Genomic DNA, 24,575 nt, shown 5'->3' with positions numbered 1-24,575 from the left:
TCTCCTCGGAAATACAGGGTGTAAACGTGAACGTAAAAACATGATGGCAAATCTGTTTGGATATCGAGTTCTACGGATATCCGCGTAGGGTTGCGTGGGAGGGGGCGTCCTGCAGCTCTACGTGCACGGAAGGAAAGAAGATGACGAATAGCTTTGGGCCAACGACGCCAGGCGCCAAACAAATCCCACGTACGCTGGATGAACCTTGCCCGCGGGATGGTTTATGTAATGTAAAGCTGGCCACGCGGGGGTGGTCTTCTATTTTTAAGCTGTCCTATTTTTAAGCCAACTATTGGTTAACTGGCTAACGTGGAATCGATAAACGCGAGATGGCGGCGTTTCTCAAAGCGTCGCATCGACGACTGCAAAGTTGCCCTGTTGGAAGTCGATCATTCGAAGACTTCATAAACAAACTGTACTTTAACTCTCGCAGGAAAAGTTACATATCAGAGGTAAAAATTTATTCACGAGGTCAGTTTTACAAATGTCGATGAGGACTACCAACTCTGTAGGCCTGTGTTTCTATATAATAAATTTCTAAACTAACAAAATGATTACGTAAGGAGTTAATCCGAACAAAATCTCTAGCATCGAGCACAAAAGCGACTAATAAAACTTTCCACGGATGAAAATTCAGGCGATACAACTCACGAGTCAACAGATAAGACCCCAAAGGTCCTCGTTTCTAGCCTTTGAACTTTTCATTTAAAAAATTCCAATAATTGTCTAATTATTTGCCATTCTAATAGGAATTCTTAATTGCTTCGCAAGTTGTGAACTTTCGATTATCTCGCGCTTCCGCCACCCCCGAGAGGGGTCGTAAGGCGTCCTCCGAAGCGCCACGCGACGTTTTGTACCGGATTATGCCCGATTACTAGGAAAATTTAAATTGTACAGCGAGAAAGGTGCTCGTTGGACAAGTTTCGGACAAGTTTCTCAGCGAAAAACTTGATTACATCGCTTATATCCGTGGACTTAACGTTCCGACGTCGAACTGAAATTAATTCCGCCTTAAAACTCCCCGTAACAAGATTTCGTCCTTATACCTACAGGAAAGAACTCCCACCCGAAGATCGAACGCGAACCGATCTGCATATTAACAAGAACCCGTCCTTCTTTTATGCGTCTCCGAGTTCCCGCGGAAAGACGTTCTCCTTGCACGCTCTGACGTTTCCCTGTTAATTGCGAATTATCCGGGACTTTCGGCGCCGCGCAGGCTGCGGTACATTCGGAGCGGAAAATTGCTTCCTCGCCGCATGAATCCGTTGCTTTTTATTTTTTGGACCGGGGGTAAGTTATTACAATCATCGTGCTGCCGATTGGAGTGCGTTGGGAAAAAGGATGAGCTTCAGGGATTTTTAGACACGAGAAATCGTAGACTTTAAAGCTTTGGGATTTCTGGTCGTTGTACAGCAAGCTTTACTACTTGATCTGTACGGTCACCTACTATAGAGATATCTATTTTCAGCATAAAAGACACGATCTCTCCTCAAACGTAACAGCCGAAATACTTCTATTCTAAGAAATATATGTAATTACTATTTGCCCTAACGAAAAGTATTTCGTGAATCTCAAAAGTCTTAGTTTCTTAAAGCGAAGTTGTTCTTTTCAGCAACCTCAGCTAGCATTGTTCTCGCCCCCAACCTGAACTTCGAACGCGACCCTTGACTCCGAGCGAGCGAAATGAAATTTCTATCTCCCAACCCCTCCTCGGAAAGAAACCTAATTACTAACTCGCACTCGGAACAACAACCTCCACTTCCCAAGGAATGCCCAGAGTCCGGGATTTGCATTTCCTTCTTGTTTACGCCACCAGTGGAAATAATTAACCTCGTGGCGTCGGGACGCCACAGGGGTGGTTCGTTGGGGGAAAAAAGGACGCCGCAAAGTCGCCTGGTCCTAAGGTTTTTATTTTCACCGCGGACGAGGGACGACGAGGACGTTGTCTAGCGAGCACTAAAGAAGAAAAATATTCGGCTTGGACCACGGCAGGATGGGAAACCTGCCAGGTTGCGGCCAACTTTCGTACACTCTTCTTCGGAGAGGGTTCCTCGTGGCGACGGGACGGGGATCAAGAGTCAGGTTTCTCCGCGTGAAATGTCTTCCCAACCGGAAACGCCAAGAGAAATTGAATTCCAAGTGGACTTTGCTCCTTCTTTTCTAGGGGCACGTATGGGGCATCGCGCGAGCCACGAGCCATAGTCTCCCTGCTCCAAACTGGGGCTATTCTTTACTATTATTTTTCAATTTGTCGGAGGAAACAAATTTTCCTGGCTCGAGAGTCTATTTTAGAGCCTCGAAGTCACAGAAATTGGATGTAGATAAAAATATTGTCGTCGAAAATGGAAAGAGTTGGGAGCTTTCAAAGTTCTCCTCGTCTCTGACTTTGAAAATCATTCAATATTTAGAATTTTCTTAAAAGAAAAGCACGCAACGTATCGAATCGAAATATTCCGTGTCGCTTGATATGTTCATCAAGACACAACAGGAATTTTTCCACGCAATTCACTTCACCCATGACAAGGTTACAAACCCCAAATTTGACAAATGATCATTTTTCACATCAGTCGGCGCGCTACGATATACTTAGGCTCCCCCTTTCCCATTTTCCACCCACCACTTCGGGACTCGGTTCTTTTCGTACCCTCTGTCCTGGTACTTGACTTCCGCCTCCATTTATTTCATTAAATTACGCTACACGCGGCTGAAACGTCCACCCTTCCCAAACGGTCCCGTCCGCTGGTCTCCGAGCCACGACCATCCCCTTCTGGTGGCCCTCTCGTCTCTCGACCCCTTTCGAAAATAGAGAAGCGCGACGAACCAGGAAGAAAAACTCGCCTCGTTACCCGCCGCTCCGTTGCACCCCCGCCCTCGGGCATTAGCACATTTTCCCGTGAACGTTTATTTATTTTCTTCGTCCATTCTTCTCCGGCTGCTACGCTTCTTCAGCAATTGCGGCGCCGCAGCCAAAAGCGAGTCGGGGGCCAGGAGAACGAGCGAAACGCTCGCGACGACGGTCTTGTCGGCCGATCGTTTTTCCACGCCTGCCTTAATTGTTCCCTCGTCGACCTCGTATTTACGGTGCAGCGATGCGCTATGTTCCCATCTCTCCCCGTCTCGCTCAACCCCTTGCCCCAGTGCATTTTTCAGGATGTTGGAAGTTTAGAACAAACGTTTATATTATTTCTGGTGTTCGTACAGAGCATTCCACAGTGAATTCAAAAAGCTTTATATCGACAAGCTTTATACTTTTTAAATATAGTTTGATTTTGATACGTCAAAAGACCGTTATTATTTATAGCAAGGTAATATTTTATTATGCGTACGCGTCCGTCTTGGATTCATTGCAACGCGAATCGAGCGACGGATAAGACGTTACCTAGGGAACGAGCACGATGGCGAGATCGAGTAGCTACCTGTTTCCCGTGTCCCATTAACTGAGACGAGAATATCATTTGGATAAACACCTGAGCAATTAAACAGCGTGACGTGACACCGCCTTGTTGCGTTTCATCGACTCGAAATCCTCGATAATTGTTCCTGCTGCGTAATTCACGCTCCGGTTTCCCCGTACGATCGAACGCGACCGCGGAAATCCAAGGAAATCCGCACCTGCGCGAGCCCACAAGCGTTTCGCGCGATCTTGACTACGCGGAGGTGTTCCACGAGCGTACAACTTGTTTGACGGATCGTAATGCGGGTGTCCTGTTTTGTTCGCGTCGGAATATCTCGCCAAAGAGTAAATAAAACACGCTCCGGTGTCTCGTCCCTTCTGGTACACGCATAGTCCACCCTCGCAGTGTTTGTAACAAAAAAAAGGGAAGCTCGCCTGTATTTCCCTCTATTTCGTAAAATTGGATTTTCATTTTCGTAAAATTAAACGTGGTGCAATTCGTAGAATATTTGTTTGTCAAGATTACATCGAGAAGGAGAAAGAAACTGGTCGTTCGTCTTCCTTAAGGGTGGTAAGACTGGTCGAGCAGGAGACGGGCGGGAGGCGATCGTATGCAAGAGCGAAAATAGTCGGAAGAGGCGTGCGAAAATCGGCCGCGGCGCGGCTATGGAAAAAGTCGGACGGGAAGAGAAATTAGTTGTCAGCCGCAGTGGCACGGGGTGAATCGAGGGGCAAGGGAGAAACGGTTCGTAAGCCCCGGGGCTCCCCCGCGTGATTTATGCGCGCATAAAAAAGAAAACAGGTCTGCAACCCCCCTTCGCGTCCTTCTCGTAGCTCTGTAGCGCGGGATCGCCTGGGAAATGGAAATGGCGACGGCGCATCGTTTCGACGCTCGAGATTTCCGGTTCGCTCTCGACGGGGAAAATCTCGTAGGAAGGAGCGGGCTCCTTGGGATCGCCTCGAGTGGCTCGACGCGAGACGTAATTAATTGCGCGTCGATTTAGACCAGACGACGCCGTTCTCTATTGAAAAATAATTTTACAGTCACCCCAACGTTGCTGGACAGTCGTAATGAATTACTCGACTCTCAATGACGTGGATTCTGTTTCATTGCTTGGGAGAGACGTTTACTTGCGGTTTGGTTTAGGGAAAATTTTTTTTTCTCGAGAAGAAACAAATTATTCTGGTGCTAATCTCGAAGGTTTATAATAGGGGTACCTGCGTTCTAGTCGAAACAAATTTTTGTCATCTCTAATAAATAGAGCAAACTGAAGATACAAATAAAAAACGTTCTCTACGTAATAGACATACTAGCTTATTATTCCTTGAACTCTCCTCAAGTCTAAGATGAGCAAAAGTAATAAAAGCAATACTACCTCAATTAAAAATTTAACGCAATTTGTTCGAGAGCACGCTGTCCAGTCCTTGGAAGCAGGGAACAATGGCTTCGTTTCCGATTGGCAAGCGTCTCGGCGAAGAAGAACGTCGAAAGGGTCACGTCGTAGACGAGCCAAGCCGCTAATGATAACCGAACAATGACGCCATTATACTTGCAATCAATTTATATCGACACTGTCCTCTCGAACGGAACTGGCGATCGCGGGAGGAAGTCGGTGATCGTGGCTGCGCGCGCAGCTGTCGATCGTTATAAAGAGAAACCCGGCGTGCGGAAGCGGATGCGATTGTCATTGCGACAATCACAGTATTGTCCCGCGGAATCGATTGATCGATTAATTAATTACACGACGATGGATACGCAGGTTTGCCGAGTCAATATTGAATTCACGGTTAATGCGTTCCCACCGACCGATGCGGAGCCAGTAATCGTCTCGAAACCCGGTGTCGTCCGACGCGACGAACTCGCTTCCCCTTTTCGTTTGCAGTTGAAAAACTGCCCCTCTTCGAATTTCCCGTCAAACATCAGTGGATATCGTTGCCGAGATTAGTTAGAATAATTCTCGTGGGTGGTTAAACTCTGTTCCATCCTCTGGAGGAACTGATTTGAATTTAATTTGAAAATTGAACGAGCCCTGTACGTAATTTTATTTGTGAATCAAATATTTCGATTTCTATTATGAAAATGTATGAAGTATTCCTCTTTGAAGTTTTCTTCAGTCTAGTTTGACTCGATCCGTTCGTTCTGTCTGTCTAAAATTTAAATTTCCTTATGCCGGTGCTTCCATATTTCTCCAGGCTATCGCTGGTTCGTTTCGCTCTTTCCCCAGAGCGCGCAGGATTAAACGGCGCAACACTTCGGCCATACGTTCGCACGTGACACGGGAATTAGTCTGAGACGGAAGCCAGGGGGCATGCAGGACGCGACTGTCTCGTAACGACGACGAGATAAAGCATCGCTGGCACAGCTATTATTTTTTAACGCTACACCGACGATACGAGAGACCATTCGTCTTGTGACGGTGTGTTAGGTGCGCGGTCGTGCTCGCGTGCAAGCTCGGGGATTGCCAGACAGGGATCGTCCGCGCTTGCGTTTCATTAAAAGTGCTACGCGTCTACGAAATCCTGGCTTTTCTTTCCACGAAGACAGAGAGTGTCCTATGTATAGCGAGTCTCAAAGAATCGCAGCTACGGACGAGTCCCTTTGATCGGATCCCAGAGTCGCCAGCGCCCGCAGGTTCATGCAAAAGCACCAGAGGTTAGAGAGACAGAGACGTGATTTTCTGATGTTCCACCTCCGAGAGGAAGGGAAAGTGCACTACCCCGTGTTGCCCCGCGATCGGCGAGTTTGCCTCCGAATAATTTATCTAACGAATTCTGCATTATACCAAACGCGCGTGGAATCGCAACACGAGGCATTCGAAACGCGTGAATAATTCGTTTGCTTTTGACGGTGGAAAATGGGATTAATCGTGTTTGGTTTAGAAAGTACCGTGCTGTCATCCAGTAACATTTATAAATTTTGTATCGGAATTCGATAGAGTGGTAAATTTTTAGTCAAAAATCTATCTGGGTGTAACTATCCTAAAGTTACTACATTCAGAGAGACGATGAATCGTCGATAAATGTTGCGGAGCGCAGACTATGCGACACTTATAGACGATTCGCTGAATCTCGAGAAGTATTGAATTTAGGACAGATGTGTTTCTGTACTCTAACACTTGAAATTCATTACTCTATCGAGTTCTATAATTGAAACTGGTGTCTTCCATCGCGCAGAGGCAGAGCTCGCCGAACGAAAGAGCCGTAACGTGTAAACACTCCTCGGAAGGAGAAAGAGAGAGATTTTGATAGACAATTGGAAACGTTCTTACAGTTCCCACAGGTTGGCATAGGAGCGCAGAGGAAAGAGAATTCGTTGTCTATTCACGGATCGAAGACGTTCATCGGACCGGATTGGTAAATTTAATTCTAGGAGAACTTCTGGGGTCTCGATGTCTAGTTTCTACCGTCTTCAGATCTTATGAAATTTCAATTCGACAGGTATCTAAAATCCCAAATGATGACTTCCGTCAAGCTTGACGTCTACTGTCACTTCAGACCTCGCACGAATTTATATTTCATCAGGTCTGAATTACATCCTGTTATAATATTTAAATGATGAAAACAATCTAATTAAAAAGAATTTGTTTAACGTTAAAAATAATCGAGTAAATCCAAACCCCAAAGTTCCTCTTAGGATTAACCACGATTAAATAAATCGCTCATTCTCTTGCGACGTTGCGAAAACGAAAAATTGCGACATTCGTTGGGACGTACAGTGATCGTGTTACGATGATTTCGCGTGGGGTAGGTGTGGATGAGAGAGAAACCGTACGCGCGAGTGAATCGAGCTAATCGGAGGGAACGTTGCTGGCTGAGAGAACGTGTGATCGGATGACTTCGTTGATCGACGTAGAAAAACGTGCTCTGCCCTCTCCAGTCCGGATCAGATATATATACGTATACGAGATATGTAACATGTATATCATGGAAACAACTGTTGTATATAATAGTTACTGTTAGCTACGCGAGCGGGAAGCCAAAACGAAATGTTCCCGCATGCGGATGGGAACAAGAGGCGTGTCCCGTTTGCCCCGTTCGATTCCAACTCGTTAAACGAGTATAAGTACGGACGAAAGAAAGACACGAACGAAAAATACGTAAGCACTGAAGCGAACAAATCGACGAGTAAACAATACGTAAGCCAATTCACAGTATCGTCGACAGTCATTGCGATGCAATTTAAGAACGTAATGTGTGCCCACGGGGCCCCGCTCGGTTACTCCACCGTCGACTCTCGTTTCTGGTATCAGCGACATTTTTTGGTTCATGGAAAAATTAACTAACCGCTCGAGAATCCTCGAGATTTTCTACAATAGTTTTTTAATACCTTGGGATATGTTTGAATCGTGTTTGATACTTTACGACATCCCGTAGGGGTGGTAGAGTATGGAAAATCCGTGGGGTAATTGAGAAGGAGGTGATTTTACGCGTAAAAAAAAATGAGTTGAAATCAAGTTTGTCACAAGCGATCTCAATAGGATCAAGGTAACGCTTGCTTGCGACTCGAATAATTAAAGTTTAGATCTTCGTAAAATGATGTATGTCTCCTCGTGGTAGAGAAATCGATGAAGCGAAAAATGGGGTGGTGTGTCGCGATTCGAAAATTGAAACGTTCTGTAGCGATGGAGGTTCTCGTAAATAGATACATCGGAGCCCGGGCCGGGCAGTGACCGTGTCTGTCGTTGGCAGAGGAAACGATAAAAAGAGCAATGACGCGGGGGCGGAGGGCGGAAGATTCGATCGCGGGGCTCACACGAGAGCACCATTCATCCGTACGCTAGACTCTTTCTGTCGCCTCCATCCGTCGGGCCGGTTTTACGCTCCAGTTCTCGATTACGCAATGTTCGACCGGGGAAAATTAAAAAGAACCCGCTGCACCGAACAGAGTCGACGATTTCGGTGAATTTCGCGATTTAATTTGTCATTTGAATCGTCCCATCGCCCGCCCTCTCGTTATCACGGAGGATATGTAAATGAAACGAGACGCAGTGTAAATTGCTACGGGTAGAAAAAGAGTAAAAATGTAAAAGAATGTATAGATTGCAGTGACTGCTATTCCCCTTTGAAGTACCGGGGTGGAACGTATTGAATTTGCAGTGGTCAAAAGTTCAAACCAAAAATGTTAAGATACATGTACGCGTATCCATGTATGGACGATTTAAAAAAAAAATAAAGCAAACTAGAGACCGACAAACATTCGTACAAATCCCTACATACGGGATTTTGTGATCAGTTTTTTTTGTTGTTGAGATAAAAACTTGAAAAATATAAAAAATTGGTTACAAAATTCCGCAATTATAGCTGTGTATGTATGGTTTGATATATGGCTCAGTGTTAGTTGATAAGTAAATACACTGGACGTACATGCCTTTAAATGTTTGAACAAGTTTCATAATGGTGGAGTAATTTGTTGATATCAGAACGTTTTCTTAGATCGAGAATATTACTTCTACGTATACGAAGGATATGTCTATAAATAAATAAACCGCGTACCCGACTGGTTTCGATTATACGCGGGGATATTAAAGAACCAAAATTTGGTTTGCTTTGAATCGCTGATACCAGAGAGCGATTCCACTTCAAGCGGGGCCCACGTATTTAACTCACGGATATAGAGAGCAGAGGGTGTCGTCCGATATCGTACCGTGTCGCCTACCTTCTTCTCCCATTGGAGAACGTAGGGCACTGGGTGCTCACCGGGGAACTCTACGTGACAGTTGAAGACAACGCTCTCCCCCAGAATTGCCGTAATGTGCACCGCGTCCTGGTGACAGAGACCTGAAACACAAAAACCACAACATTAGTCTCTGTTCTACCGCAGTCACAACCATTTACAAACCAAACACATAAACGTATAGATTTATAACAATCTCCTATATCTTATAAATAACTATCCAGAAAGCATTTTTTCTTGTTCCTTCTCATCACCTCAACGATGCTCTATTTAGCCATTTTTTTTTTTTAAATCATCGTTGCTGCCAGTAATCACCTACGGAATATTAATCCGCGATGAATTTGAATATGACGGCCGATAGATATTTTGTAAAAGTTTCCAGTTCGAGTTTCGCTCGCGACCTCAACTTTTCCGCCGTGAGTGCCGCGCTGGCACCAGCCGAACTTGGTGATTTACGGAGGTAACTTCCGGTCCCCGTATTTTTCCAGCTCCCTCCACGGAGTCAGTCGACAGTTACGCGAGCAAAGGTCCAACTGCAAATTCGATGAAAGTAATCGAACCAACGGGCAAACGCGACGACGATGTTTTCGACGAGCTAAGCGAATACTGTCCGTCGTTTAAGAGACTCTCTCCCACTTCGGAATATTAACTGGACCCGTTTCTTCGCGAATTTTTTTTCTCCTTCTTTCTTAAACTTTTCACATCTATTCCCACAAATTTCAAGAATATATGAATTTTTGTTTCGTAGAGAAGAAAATACGACTTGAAACTTCAATGCTCTTTTCCTTGAAATGAGATTCCCTAATCAAAACGTCTAGAAGAGGATGCTAAGAGTTTCCTATGTGAACTAATATTTTTAAAATTGTTCAAAGTGTGTATTACAACTTTATAATGAGATATTCGATGAAAGAAATGTCGTACTTCGGTTCCAGAGGTTTTCTAGCAAAGGTTGCTTGTAATAAATATATTCACGGACAACATACGCAGGCTCTAGGAGTCTCTCTCCGTTTTTAACGCGTAAGAATGCATCCTGCGCGGTCGCGAATACACATCAAAGGCCAGAACCATCCGCGAAAACTCTGGAAAAATCGCCATCGCGACGCGAGAAACTCGGGTCGCCGACCGCGAGGCGATCCATTCGAATAATGGATCTGACTTTGATACCTATTCCCTTTGACTCGCGCCGGGTACGAATACGACAGGTCCATGACGTCCCTTCCTGCGCGACAAAGGGCCAGTAATAAATCTCCAAACACACGGCTGCCAACATGCTTTGCACACTACATTCCACACGATATATCCTCCAAACCGTGAAATTTTTCGCAAAGGATGCTGCTATTTATCGTGGCTTTGTCTTCCTTTCTTTTAAGATTTGTGAGCTTGTAAACCGATAAATACACGTATCTACTTGTAAACTCAAATTTATAAACCTTTCCTAATATCGAAAGTTGATAAGTTGACAAGTAGTACTCAAAACAAAATAAGGAAAATTTTCGCGTCAATTTATATTCTTCGATATCTTTGCCACGATCGAAACGTTTCTCTACCCTCACGAGCCAAGTACAGCAAAAATTTTCACGAAAATTTCGGATCGATCGCGCTCCCAGCTCAATATGATCGCGAAACCTATCCTTATCGCGATAAGAGAAAACGTTGGATGATCGTTAGGATTCCTAAAGTTATCGACGCCGCAGGAAACAGGCTCACCCAGTTTCCGCGCTCGATGCAACCCCCTTTCGTTGACCGTTGCACGCATCGCGCATAATTATTCGGTCAGAGAAACGCCCAACGCGCGTTCGTGTCCCATTATCGCGATCATGGCTGGGAGTGGCCGAGTCTCTGGGAAACAACTGTTTTTATTGTCGACCGTCATTAAACTTTCAGCTTGGTGCGGGTGCGGGCCGTGTTTACGCACCGCGGCCACCTCGTTATCGCGAGAAACAGGTTCGCGAATCCTGGATGAAGGGTGGCCGCACAATTAGCGAAACTGTTGTCGCGACAAACCGTTAAGCGCCTGCAGGTTAACGCTGGGGGGCGCCTTCCCGAAGTGCTTTCTTGCCAACTCCCAAAACGAATCGCGAGGCACCCTCTGTGTCCGTTTAAACCTCCAAGGGGAAATGGGCTTGAAAAACAGTTGCGGAACTTTTTTCAAAAATGTTTCATACAAACGATAAAAAAAATTGCATTTCGCATACCAAACGAAAACTAACATTTCCTCCATTTTTTCTGATCCAGACGAAATGAAACGAATACTAAAATTACATGATTCGATTAATATATTTGCAGAAACGATTTGTCGAAAAATCATTTTCAGGCATTTAAAAACCGATCAAATCGAAAGCCCGCGTTTAATTCCGAATGCCGACTAAAGTTCTCGTATAAATAAATAAATAAATAAAAGGATAAAGCGGGTAACGACGATCGAAGCTCGAATTTTCGTCTGTTCGGGATGAAAGCAAACAGGGAAGCAATAGCGTCCGTTTGCTTTCTCGAAACTGTAATGCCGCGTTCGACGGTGTTCGAGCAGCTTTTCATACAGTCCGTCCCGTTTATCAACAGGCCGAACGCTATGGCGTCTACAAAAAAAAAAAAAAAAAAAAAAGCGGAAAAATACGAGAGAACGGACACAGCGAGCCCCGAGGGCGTCCGATGCGGGCGACCACCCAAAAAACTAAATGAGACTCTCCAAAGAGGGACTCGCCGGAGCGTGAAAGCGCCGTGGAAATTGTCTTCGTCCGCGGAACAATGGCTCGCGGGGGCCCTCTGGAATCCCTCTCGCACGCGGAGGATGGGAAATTACGAAGAGGAAAGAAAAGGCTCGCTCGGACTGCTCTGATCTACCCCGATCGCAAAGTCCATGAGCAGAGTAAACCGCAAATTATGCAGCCGTCCCGCGTAAACGTGAGAAAGCGTGGCCACCCTGAAGAACGGCCTCCGGGTTCCTCCTTTGGCGGACCAAAGCACCGAAACAAAGGACGCGCTGCCAAAGGATACACGGGATAAATTATAAGCGGAATGTCCGTATATCCTGAGTGATAAGCGTGTTTGCTGGGGGACTACTAATTCAAATCTGTGGAGGGTTGCAACGTATTTTTTCGACGAGTATATAGCATAATATGCAAGGATGTGTAAAAATAGGCAACTACGAGTAGAAAACAAAGTTAGGAAAGAATGGCGGCAAAGTGAAAGATTAATTTCGAAAGTGACGGATGGAGTGTCTTCGCCGTCGAGTGCGAGACTTTGATCGTCCACTCGAGCTTTCGTTCCATTGTCGCCAGCCATTGTTCCGATTATTGGCAGGCTGTGGGTGTATGCGTTCGCGTAGGGCCGTTGCATACGTATGGAACCAGCGCAGCGTCGGAATCGACGACTCTTCGGTGATGTCTCTTGGTCCTCGCGTTCCTTTCGCCCGTGTGCCACCTGTCCGTGTGCAGAACGGGCTTCTATTCGCCGCACAAAGAGCGCGCGTATGCTCGGACACTCCCGTTATCTATGATCAGGGCGAGTGAAAACGACCGGGCGATCGTCCACCAGCTTTGAATCGCGGGAAAAGCCACGCGGAAGGGAAAGAGAACGAAAGCCACAGCGAACACGTTTCCCGTTTCAACGATGACACACCCTCTTTCTATTCTCGATTGCCGCTAATTGGACCTGGCAAGATTTGTCGATTCTCGTCCACTCGATGATTTATCGCCAGTTTTCAATGTTGGAAACGATCGACGCTTCACGCGCTCCCGTGGTCTTTTTTTCAAACGATGAATCCGGGTTTTTAGCGAATCGAACGTTTAATTATCGTTGATGTGTTTGTACAAAATAGAGAGATCCATCTAGTTTATATGTTTGCAAGTATCTGTGATTTATAGACTCATCAGCTTATATACTAGTTTGAAATATAAAGTCGATAACCCTAGGAAGCACTTGTAACCTTTATAAACACCGAACATATAAAACACGCCTCATCTCCATCAATCGTTATCAATCATCGACCACGACTACCTTCCAATTCCAACTCCACTCCATTCCCTTCCGAAATTGTTATAGCGCACAAGAAATCCTAGAACCTTATTCGATGCTGGTTTCACACGTTACTATCTAGATAAGAATGCTGCTCAACTCCGATGGACGACACACGATACGCGTAACAGGATACGATCCTGTCGCTATCAGGTGGGACACACCGACGCGAAGTCGACGTAGGCAAGGAGGCGACATCGACGCAACAAGATTCCCGTCTTCGTTGGCTGAATTTTCAGATAGCGACGAACCGTGAAATTAAGCAGCCACTCCATCGGCTACGTAAGTCGTGTATCGCGTGCAAGCTAAATAGTTAGGCGCGCGCTGGTGGGATGCTTAAGCCCGTTGTACACGCGAGAACACGGCTGAGAAGCGAGATGACGCGGACGAAGCAATTAACCAGGGGTTAACGAGCATTCTACCGGCTCCACTAACTTTCGCCTCGAGTGTAGGTTTTAATTATTTACCGTAAATTGGATGCTCCACGGGTAAATAATATCCCGAAACCTGCCCGCTACCTCTGACGGCGTCCTCGTGCTTACGACCTTCACGGTTAATCGGCTACCGAGACGACGCGAGCGTCGGGACCCTGTCGTCTCACGGAACCGCGCTCCACGATGCACTTGCATGCAGTTTACGCGGTCCTTGTGTTTGTGTCATCGACTGTATCGTGTGTGGATTATTTTTATTTTTGGTGATGTGGAATTTGTCTAAATTAAACGATAAGGTTTCATGTTTCCAAATAAATTTTTCATTATATATGAAAAGGCAAGCGAAAAGTTCATCTATGTACATATCGATAGTGAAACATTTATTTGAAAACATCAAACTTATTATTTAATTTAGCAAACTTCTTTAATAGACATAGAGAGTACGAATATTTACGAGCCCGACTGACTTAGATCTGACGGTCACTCGCGAGGGTTGGTTGGACGAGCCAAAAGTGGCGCGACGGCTGAGCGCCGTCGGTCGACCGCAGAGTGTTAAACTCGGTTGGATCGATCGCGCGGAGTCGCGTTCTCTGCTATGGAACGGGCTTTAGCAAGGGCAACGTACCCTACGGGAAGGGACAACGTCATTTGCGAGTCGTTTCATCGCCTGCCATCTGGGCTGCTTTGAAGGCGGCTACGAGGAAGAAACCATAATCGTTCGCCGCCAACACGCCGCGGATGCCTCGTGTGCGCGTAATTTATGGCTACCATGTGACGTTCCACGGCCACGGGTCTCTGCAATCTGCAAGAGGAATTTAATCGCGACCGAATGCGTTTGCCAACAGATTTTGCCGCGCTAGGAAGAGTCGTCTCATCGAGGGTATCGATTACTTGTAATTCCAAACTGCGCACAGCTGTTTCTCTTCAGGAACGTGGTAGTGTTTTAAGGAATTCACAGTTAAAATTCACAGAGTAAAATATTATGATTTTTATTTAACTAGCCGGCTGTGGCATCCTCTTTTCACTACTTTTACAGACTATGTAACGTTTGCCAAGGTTTTGCAAAAAATAAGAAGACAAGCTAAGCCACTTTCCCGTCAATTTCAACCCTTAACCAAGCCCCTTTCATCCCCCGTAACTACGCCAATTTTCTGAATTTCACTTTGATACTTGTGCAACATCTTTCAAAGACCCGAAACTTTCGGTAATCCCAAAGGAATTCGATTTTTCCTCGACTTCCAAACGAGAAAACCCTTTTAAGCAGGAAGTGGAGGTCGTTCTTTTTGAGGAAATTACATGCACCGGTGGGCCCATTCTTCGGACGGAATCAATTTAAAAATTTTCAGCGGCGAGAGGCCGACGGGCAATTCGCGTGCGGCGAACTCGCCTAAGGGATAGGGAAGGGGTGCTGACAATAATTGGGAAATAAATAAATTACAGGCATTAACTTGGAAAGTTTCTCGCGAAACGAAGAAGCCCGACGCGACAGGCTGCTCCGGCGTGCAAGTGGCGATCACAATGGCCCGTCTTTTGCCCGTCGGCCCTCAGCCCCTCTAGCTGTCTCGACCCAACTTTCTATATTAAACAACTTTCCCCGCTAATTTCGCCGGGCGATTCCTTTTTTCCCTCCAGCTCCTCGCGCCCTGCCATTCTTCTCTCGTCGTCCGCCTCCGTTTCAACTTTCTACTTACGCCCAGGACCATTTTCGTGATAAATTCATCCGCTTAGCGAGCTGGGAATCTTCTTTGGACTCGATTCGCCCCACGGCGCCGGCGAAATGGACGAATATTGTTCGTCAAAATTAGAGGGATTCGTTTGCATCGTAATTGAACCTCGTTGAACAATTACTCGCGCTTGCAAACAATTTACCCTCGCTTTTGATCATTTCGGTCGCAGACGGCGGAAGTAATGTATCTCTTTAACGAATATACCAAGTGTTCGTGTCTTGATTTTAACAAATCAGTATGATGGCCAGTATTTCGTTAACGAATGTATGAGCTTTTGTTTTTTGTCAAGAAATATAATACGTTAGATATTCTACCTACGAAACAAAATGTTCTCCGCGATCTCCATACCCTGAAGCAGGCTCAACGGATTACCTGCGCTACTCTGTCATTCTTAAAATCATATTCCATCGACATTCATATTTGAATAATGCGTTGAATGACAAAGCGTATTAAATTCAGTAATCCGGAGGCTCGACGTGGCTTGGACAATACGGAACTGAATAAGCAACGATCACGATAGGGGGTCGCTGACGTAACGATTTATCGTACGATACGTTATGCACTTTTGGCTGTTGACACGACTGTTTGAATGACAATTGTACAGAACGCGGGGTTATTGCACAACCTGCCGCACGACACTGTCACATGAATGTCGTTGCAACTAGATGAACAGCACGTATGATAAATCGTCACGACTATGGTTGCTTGAACCGATAGAGCTGTGCAACGATACAGTAATGAACTGACACTCTGCTAACGTTCGAATAATGCTGGATAGATGAATTTTAGGTTGATATTTATTGAGTCAAATTTAAGTGTGCTCAAAAATTCATTTCAAAAATTAATCAAACGAATAATTATATTAAGGTATTATTTTTGTCATATTACTCGGAGATAATTTGCTTTTGGGAAAGAGATGTATACTGTGCACGTTCCCTTTCGAAATCGCACTTTAAGCGAATTAAAAGGGGCTTGCTCTCCATTTTGTTTTTTAATTCACCGTCAACGGGCCAAACGAACGAGAACGTAAATGTTTACCTCCGCGAGGTAGACACAATGCCAGTGTAACGTGCATCGATTCATAGTTTTCTGCAGCCGCGAACGCGTCATTAGCGGGACACCGGCATGCGCGCGGAAAACGAGCTCGCCGGGTACGAAGACGAAGTTTTAATGAAATTGTTCCCGTTGATGAGGCTAACGAGCATCGTAAGAGCGCTCGCCCGTTAAAAAGAGAAGATTCATCCTTTGAACCGAGCATGCATTGACGTCAGTTTATTCATCCAGTTCTGGTAAATCGGTTAAGTGCGTCAACGGATTTTTATGCTTCGGCGCAACAGTCGTAAATAAACGATTGAAACATTGCGCGAAAGGTATTCAGGCACACTTGGCTAAAAACTATAGCCTGTTCTAGTGCATCGATATTCTCGAAAGTTATCTCGTAAATTTAACCATGGAATTTACGAATATAATAGAATCGAAAATTCTGCCAGATTTTGTTTCACTCGCATAATTTCGAGAAAGGTCGATTGCGATACGCACGAGTAAAGGACCCTCGCATAATTGTACAGTCTGACGCGGACACGTATCAGCAATCGTAAGAGGTATCCTGACGGAAACCCCTCCGCTCGATCTCAATCGACATCATTAGGTATCTGATCTACGCGCAGCCACGGTGAATTCGGCATCGATCGGTCGATCGTACTTGAGAGACGATGGAAAGCTATTACCGTGACCTGGTAGACTTGTTCCGATTAGCGAGCCTCGCTAATTGATGTACAACTCGAGAAACCGGCAAACGGTAATGAAACAAACGCGTGTTCAAAGCGATGCGCGCAAACGATCCGAAAACGATTGCATCGCCTCTATTACCGGGAGTGAATAACGTCCATTTTTAAATCCCTGATGTCGGGGCGTCTTTAGCAATTTAAAAACGGAAGTCATTCGCGGCGTTCGCAACCATCACGTTTATTGGAGCGTTTCTGATCTTATCACTTTGGGTAGTTGGAGCGTTGGCTAGCTACGCTGGGAGACTTTGCTATCGATTGTCTGGTCTTTGAGACACGCGATTTAGGAGAAAAGTAAAACTCAAGCAGAGCAGAATTTATTTTCACGTAGAAAAATTGTGAACTGAACGTGGAAGCTTGCAAAAAGTTAAGCTTGGTAGGGATAGCGTTTAATTTACTTAACCTTAAAATATCGAACGCGATCTACGCAAGTGTAATTTTAAAACGAATGTTAGAAATGACGAGGAGTAAAAATGAGACTCACCTGGCGTGACGAAAAGCACGATACCGATGAGCAGGGTTCTCGTCGCCACATCCGCGATCCACCGGAAGTCCCTACGACACCATCGAAGTCGATGCCTCTTCCCATTGCCGCCATTCTCCTCCTCGGCCTCATGGCTAAGAATTCTCCCCACGGACAGCCGCAGCTTTCCGTATAGCGAACCGAAAAGCCCGGTTCCACCTTTGGAGCGCCTCACATATTTCTCGTTTGCGTTCTCTTCGTCCTCCTGGCGCCTACACGGCCGGGGACCTGTACACGTTGGCTGACCGGAAGCGAGGGTCGCTTGCAAGTCAACCCTATCGAAGAACCATCAACCAATTAATAAAACTCACCAAGGATCGTTCGTAATAGAAGTTGGCCATTGTGATCTTACCTTTCTTCCTGGTCGCGTGGATTCCTCTGAGGTGCGCAGGAGCCATCGTGTCTTATAGCACGAGAGGTTTGGGGAAGAGTGCTTCCTGAACATCGGGACTCGAGCCTTCGCCGGAGGTCCGTGGCTTGTAGCCCTCCTCCGCCCCCCATACCCCCGCTCCCATAGTACCTTTGAATCATAAACGAGCGTATTAGCCGACCGGCTTGCCCGGGATTCGATCGACGACTGAGCGTAAATAAACGAACAGAGGGGACCGAACCCTCGACCGCAGAGGGAAATAATTGTGTCGCTTGTACACAGGCTGATTTCAGGAATCTATATCGTCGTCAAATTCACGAATCTTTGAAATCAATCTTTTTAGTTCCTTAATGGAAAGTCCTGTTAACCAATTTCTGAGTTATGCGCCGATCAACGTGTTAATAAACCGGAGTTCTTTGAGATTTGATCCGAAAGGGTTAATTTCTTAAAAAGCGTGGCTACTTTTAAAATCAGCTTTGAAGGAAGCATCGAAAGACACGCGAGCACCGATTTATTAACAATTAGAAAAAGTGGTATCGAAACGTTTCCGTTCCAATTGAAACGGACGATGAATCGCTGCGTTCACCACTTATCGCGCGTCGGAATATAATTATACGTTTCCAGGGGGCCGGCAATCAGCGCTCGCGATAAACAGCGAAGGGCGGGGAACGTTATTGGATCGCGGTATTTTCAATTTGCACCGAGCCAGCTACTTAATCCCGCTGGCAGACGTAATTTGAGTCGTGATAACGCTGTATCTCGAACAGCGTTTCTCCCTATTGATTAGATTCAAGTGGCAACGAGACGCGAGAAAATGGAAAAATCCCTCCAAAAAGAGAACAGAAACGATCACGTGAAAACACGTTCTCCACTTTAATGCTAATAATGACGAAAGAAAATAATTAGTCGAAAGGGGCAATATTTTCAGAGATATGTTAATTCAACCATTTATGCTGCACCACGTTAATATTGTTCAAGTATACAATGGATAATGGATATCTCTAGAAAATTTACCTGTGACGTATCATTTTATTTCTTCCCATTAAGCGCGATAAAAATGCAATTTTTCAGAGTGGTTCATAGCAGGATTGAAACGAAACGATTAATCCTTTTTATTGTCAATGATCGTGTCTTACCGCTGCTAAATCTTAATGTACTTATTCAATAATAGCGTTTTTTCCCCACGGCGTTAATCGAACGCGGCGTAATACCAATCGCAAGATAATGCCTTAATCGAACTCCGAACGGTTTAATCCCCCGATTCTTATCGCGACCCGATTACCTGTGCCGAGAACCGTGCTCGAATCGTCTGATAAGAATTCGATTGCTCCCCACGAATGGCCCCAGCCAGCTACGCTTGGAACGTGGAGAGGGTCTACCCTTAGAACACGAGCTTTGCTCGACGTCTGCTGGGGTCTAATGTCGTTGAGAGAATGAGAATTGCGACGCATATACTCGATATACTGCCAATTTTTATATAAAAACGTTAATCTATGCGGAAAATACAAGGGATTGTTTTATTATGCTGCTTGGAATTTTCTAATCGCATTGAAGGAGGAGGTGGCTTCGAGAGTTGAACTATTACAAATAAATAAAGGAATTTACCCCTGCCGTTCCGCCACCACTACCGCTGCCCGGATCGTCCGCTCCCGGCGCCGATTTTCACCAACCTCGCCACTTCTTCAGCCTCCGCGACAGCCACCTTAGCCTCCACAGCGTGCCGCTATCGTCACCTGAAAACAAACGATTTGTTAGAAAAAAAGTGAGCTTTAAACACCTAAAAAAAATTAGGGACGAGTTGTCTGATGCTAAGCTCAAAATTTATTTTACATTAAATTATAACAACTACAACCAACTTTACCATCAATCAAGTACCCTATTCCTACCACCCTAACGCAAAGAGGAACCAATACAAATTTCATTGGAATGAAAATTCTGATCCCTCGTGTAATAACCACTCTAGAAAAATTCAGATCACGGAAACTTCAACCTTAGTCGGTGTATTCCACAGAGTATACAGTGTGACATGTTAATGATTCCAAAGAAGCGTCGATGGCGCCACCCGTTTCCGCCTAGTCACACGATCGTGTATTACACGTACGGTTACGCGACGATTATCGAGCACGGCTGAAGTCTCCCTAGTTGAAATTCCGCACAGGCGGAACACGAATCGCATCGATTAGCGAAATACGTGCTCAGATGCGAGACCGATCGGATCGATTCGGGTTGGTTTCCTGGCAGAGACGGCCAAAGGGGAGACAGAACTTTGCGAAGGGGGACCATAATTACGTCGCTGCGAGACAACGTCGTGGTTCATCGATAGGGATGTTGGAGGGAAGAGAAAGCCGAAGGAAAAGACGAAAACGTGTGGACGAAATCAATACAGAGATTGTAGTACTCGCGCGCTAGGAATTTGCACCTGACGCGAGGGTGGGTGTTATTGGTTCAATGGTACGGGAAGAATAATTAAACATATTGGACAAATAGACGTGTGTTCTCCCTCCTTCTAAAAAAATGTCCAAAGATCCCTGTTTTCCTCTATCCAACCACGCCAAGTTCGCTTAAGCTGATTCCGAATAATTGGAGGGTTTAATCCGCCCGTAAGTTTCGTACACGAATTAATATTATAATTCGATGGAAATCGTATCGAAATTCGGGGCTTAACCGTCGGCCAGCAAATAATACCAAAATTCGTGGGCCACGGTTATTCATCAACGAGCTACGCGTCTCTCTCGTCTCGATTCGATCGTAGTCACTGCCAATTCGCGATTGGAACAAGCGTTTTCACGCCCTCGTCTCCTGGAAGTGTCGCTTCTGGATCGATAACCGACGACACCGCGGCGGAAATATGCCCATCGTGAAACCGCATCCTCGTGGACGCGGACGTGTGGCTTCTAGTACCAGCTCGTCGTTCGCTTCGCTTACATTCATAAAAGGTAGGACGCTTCGACAGCGTTTACGATTATTGGCCTTTAACGCGGACATTATTCGAGGACGGAGTCACGTTTTACAGTCTGCTTGAGAACTGCATACCGGAACACAGTGCTTGGAAATCTTCAAAAGATGGCTAAAACGTCGATCCTAAGATACCTTCTTCCTCGACACGAACGACCCTTTCGCCTTTTTAGTGACGGACTTACTTTTCTTCCAATACCTTTATGCACCTAGCTGGTGTGCTGAGATAGGATATACTATATTCGAATATGCACTCTTTACTACAACAGTTAATTGTTCTGATTGTTACATGACCGATTAGGTCTACCAGGAGTCTGCCAGGATGGTTGCACGACGTTAATAGAAGACGCACAGGCGTCAGAGAGAGGGTGGAAGAGAGGGCAGGGGGTAGATGTGTTCTGCTTTGAACAATGGCACATGTCGTCCGTGCAATTCCACCCCACCGAGCGACCCACGACACCACCTGTCATAACTCGTCTTCGTGTTCCACGGTTATTAGCGCTGAGCCGGTGGGATTGACCAATATCTCCTGTCCGTGTAATCCCTTGCTCCTTTCATCCCCCACTAACGATCGTCATAGACGACACAAGCAGCCTGGATAAATCGAATACGAAGAACGACGAGCGAACCGAACCAAATGGAATATCCTGGATTTATCGGACACCGCCACTTTTATCGTCCTCCTCCACTCGTCCCCCTGTAGCGATTTTCCTGCGGATTTCCTTGATGTTGTCCGCGACGGAATCGCGGGAATTTATCTCCCGTTATCCGACGCTTTGTTTAACGTTGCGTCCGTCGAGCTACCTCGAAAGGAGAAAATTTATTCCTTAAAATTGATTCAATCGATAAAGATTACGTTCTGAACTGAACCTAATTCCTTCAGGTTAAAAATATTCGACACCTCGATAAATGCCTCGAACCATCGATATGATTAAAATAAGTGGATGGAGCGACCGCAATTAACGAGCGGCTTCCGCGCTCGAGAAGATCCGTCGCCTACCTTTATAAAAAGCAGTAAATTACCAATTCCAGCTGGGTAACGATCGACACAATTGCTCCAGACCCAACGATCCGCGGAATTGCACGGATTAAACGGGGCTTCCACTTCTGGCCAATGTTTTCGCGTGACGCAACCGCCAACCCCCGATCTGCTTATTCGTCGAATCTCACTCGAAACGAAACGAAACGGACTAATTGGCCAGTGTCGATGGCTCCCACGCGACTCCACTGGTTATATCCTGACGATCGGTGACGTAATCGAGGGAGAAAAATTATCGTCGTGCCCCCGTGCTCATCGAGAGAAGTCGAGCAACCAAAAATTCTCGAATGACAAATGCATCCCTCTTCGGTTCAATCTAGAATAAATAAATGTATGATATGATACATTTACTCCTCCAAATTTCCAATCAATTTCGAAGGGAAGAGCAAGTATATTACTTCCAGTCTTCGACCAAATTGGCAACAGTTTCGGGTCAATTTCACCCCCGGCGATCAAACCGTCTCCGACTAGTCCGTGTCTGCGCCGCGAACTTCATCCAGCGAGATATACGAGAGAATTAATTAGCTCGTCGGTAAGCTGCAGGTCGTATGCAAATCTCGAGTTAATAACGCGAAGTTCGTGGCAACCGTGGGTATAATCTGCGCGGTAAAATACACCTGGAATTAGAAGTCGACGATAAAACTGCGTTTTTAAAGATCATGCCGCGATATTGGCGTCCAGAACTAGCCACTGGATTCGTTGGTACGTTGACATATCAAACATTGGCGAATGCAGCAATTTTAATACTTTCCAAGTCAACTCGATAGAATCTACAATTTTTGAATATTCGGATAGAAAAGTATGATTTCTTATTTAATTTCTTATATAATTTCTGGTTTATAATTCGTAGAGCACTGGCTCAGAAATACCTCGGTCACGCTGGCGGTGGCTGACAGCTACGAAGGTAAATTTTATGTTCAAAACGCGAGCGAACGAGCAACGTAATTGGATCGATATTACAGAGGCAACTTCGAGCGGCGCGCAGCCTGGCAATTTCAATTTTGAATAGCAATCGCCACTCGCTACGTGATACGGGAATACAAAAAGCACAGCCGAATTTTCACAATTGATCGAATCACGGCATCGACCGCCGCTGGAATCGAATCGCGCGCAGTTCGCGGGGAAATTGCCCGTGAATGCACGCCTGGTTCGAGCTTGTTTCCAACGGGCGTCGGACGTCGCGACGCTGATTGCGAGAACGCAAGACAATCAACCATTACCACAATCTCCCCACTTCATTTTATACTTCTTTATGGAAGAGTAATAACATTTATAAAAGACGATTGGAAGCCCAGATAACAATGGGGCGCGGTGAACTCTGTCGTGGAATTAACGAACGAAAAACTAATGTAAGTGCGGCACTCGAGGGTTAACCCGTCGAGGTCGCGGCGGAAACGAGGCAGAGAAGACGAATGGTGGGGGGGGGGGGGGGGGGGAAAGGAACGCCGCGAGACTTCATCAGTCGCACAAAGAATCCGTTTCGTCGGGAAATCAGATGCACTTTTCCGCGCCCGAAGCCCTCTTGGTATCCTTGAGCTTGCTAGCCATCCCGCGCGGAAATGTGTCAAGTATACGGGGAAAGAATAACGCACACTTACGAACGCGCTTGACATTTTCAAAAGCTCCTCGTATATTCTTTTGCGCACCGTCTTTGAACTAAATGAAAAGTAACGTGGAAGGAACGACCTAACGTATATAGTCCCATAAGTATTCCGTACCCTCCATGTCTGTTGAAGAAATGAAAAAAAATAAATATCCGTTTCATTATAAATATATAGATGAATAAACTTTACACTTCTAAAAAATTAGAAGGTTCAAAAGAATTACTAATTAAAATTAAAAATACAACAATTCAATCCCACTATCGAAACTGGAAGAATGTCGGCCTGAGCGTTCCTTTTTAAGCACTATGCGTCACCGAAATCCGTTGGCCCTTGCGGCACGATGATGAGGGCGTTAATTATTACCGCGGAGGCTCGGTCGCCTAACTGCGGAGGCGACCCCGTTGGCAATAGAATTCCTGGCTAAAAGGGAACGAACCCGAGGTCGCTCGATGACGTTTGACCAACATCGGGAGAAACAAAACCCCGTGAAAAGGATCGTCGAATATAACTCGAGGACCCTTGCTAGAGAGGGGGGAGGTGGAAGTGTTTACCCGCGCGCGACGAGGCCTCGACGAGAAACGCGTCATTCACCGCCCTTTCTGCTCGCAGGATCCTTTTTTCTCCTTTAATTGCGACCTTTCAGAGGAAAATAGGGGTCGCGAGCGCTACGAGGGATTAATTGAAAGCAATCGCGACGTATGCTGCACGGCGGACGATCGAGCAACGCCGCGAAACCACCCAGCAATTAAACGCCACGCGTTCCTCGCGAGATTGTTTACAATTTTGAAATTGCGCGCGACGATTTTTTCCAATATATTCGTTCGCGTGAACATTCGCGTTCCCCTTTCCATGGGGAGGCTGAAAATTCCCTGTAACTGTATTTTCTACGTTAAATATCAAGCCACCATTTTTGGTAATAGTTTGGGAACCGAAACAAAGAGATCAAAATTGACTGTTAGACGTTTTGAAATATAGTGAGGTCATTTTTAGAGAACGTGATTTGGATAAAGACAATAGACAGAATTAGGTTGGTAGATGTTGTAAAAAAGTCTTTATGAAA

The 24,575-nt window shown here is 45.7% G+C and overlaps 1 protein-coding gene across 16 annotated transcripts in view; it reads right to left on the bottom strand.

The window, feature by feature from the left end:
- Positions 1–24,575, bottom strand: part of LOC128877005 (protein turtle-like) — a 213,708-nt gene that overhangs the window by 48,599 nt on the left and 140,534 nt on the right. For 12 of the 16 annotated variants that reach the window (XM_054123904.1, XM_054123906.1, XM_054123905.1 and 9 more), the window contains 4 exons: positions 19,523–19,650; positions 17,900–18,067; positions 17,509–17,822; positions 9,039–9,172 (listed from right to left, as the gene is read on the bottom strand). In XM_054123904.1, the coding sequence (XP_053979879.1) occupies positions 9,039–9,172; positions 17,509–17,822; positions 17,900–18,048 (597 nt within the window). In that variant the 5' untranslated portion in view covers positions 18,049–18,067; positions 19,523–19,650. The remainder of the gene's footprint in view (positions 1–9,038; positions 9,173–17,508; positions 17,823–17,899; positions 18,068–19,522; positions 19,651–24,575) is intronic. The other 4 variants (XM_054123917.1, XM_054123916.1, XM_054123919.1 and 1 more) reach the window with 1 other exon arrangement.

The sequence above is a fragment of the Hylaeus volcanicus genome, chromosome 5 (genome assembly GCF_026283585.1).
Source record: "Hylaeus volcanicus isolate JK05 chromosome 5, UHH_iyHylVolc1.0_haploid, whole genome shotgun sequence".
Lineage (NCBI taxonomy): Eukaryota > Metazoa > Arthropoda > Insecta > Hymenoptera > Colletidae > Hylaeus > Hylaeus volcanicus.
The sequence above is the reverse complement of the archived record's forward strand: the minus strand, read 5'-3'. Positions and strand labels throughout refer to the sequence as shown.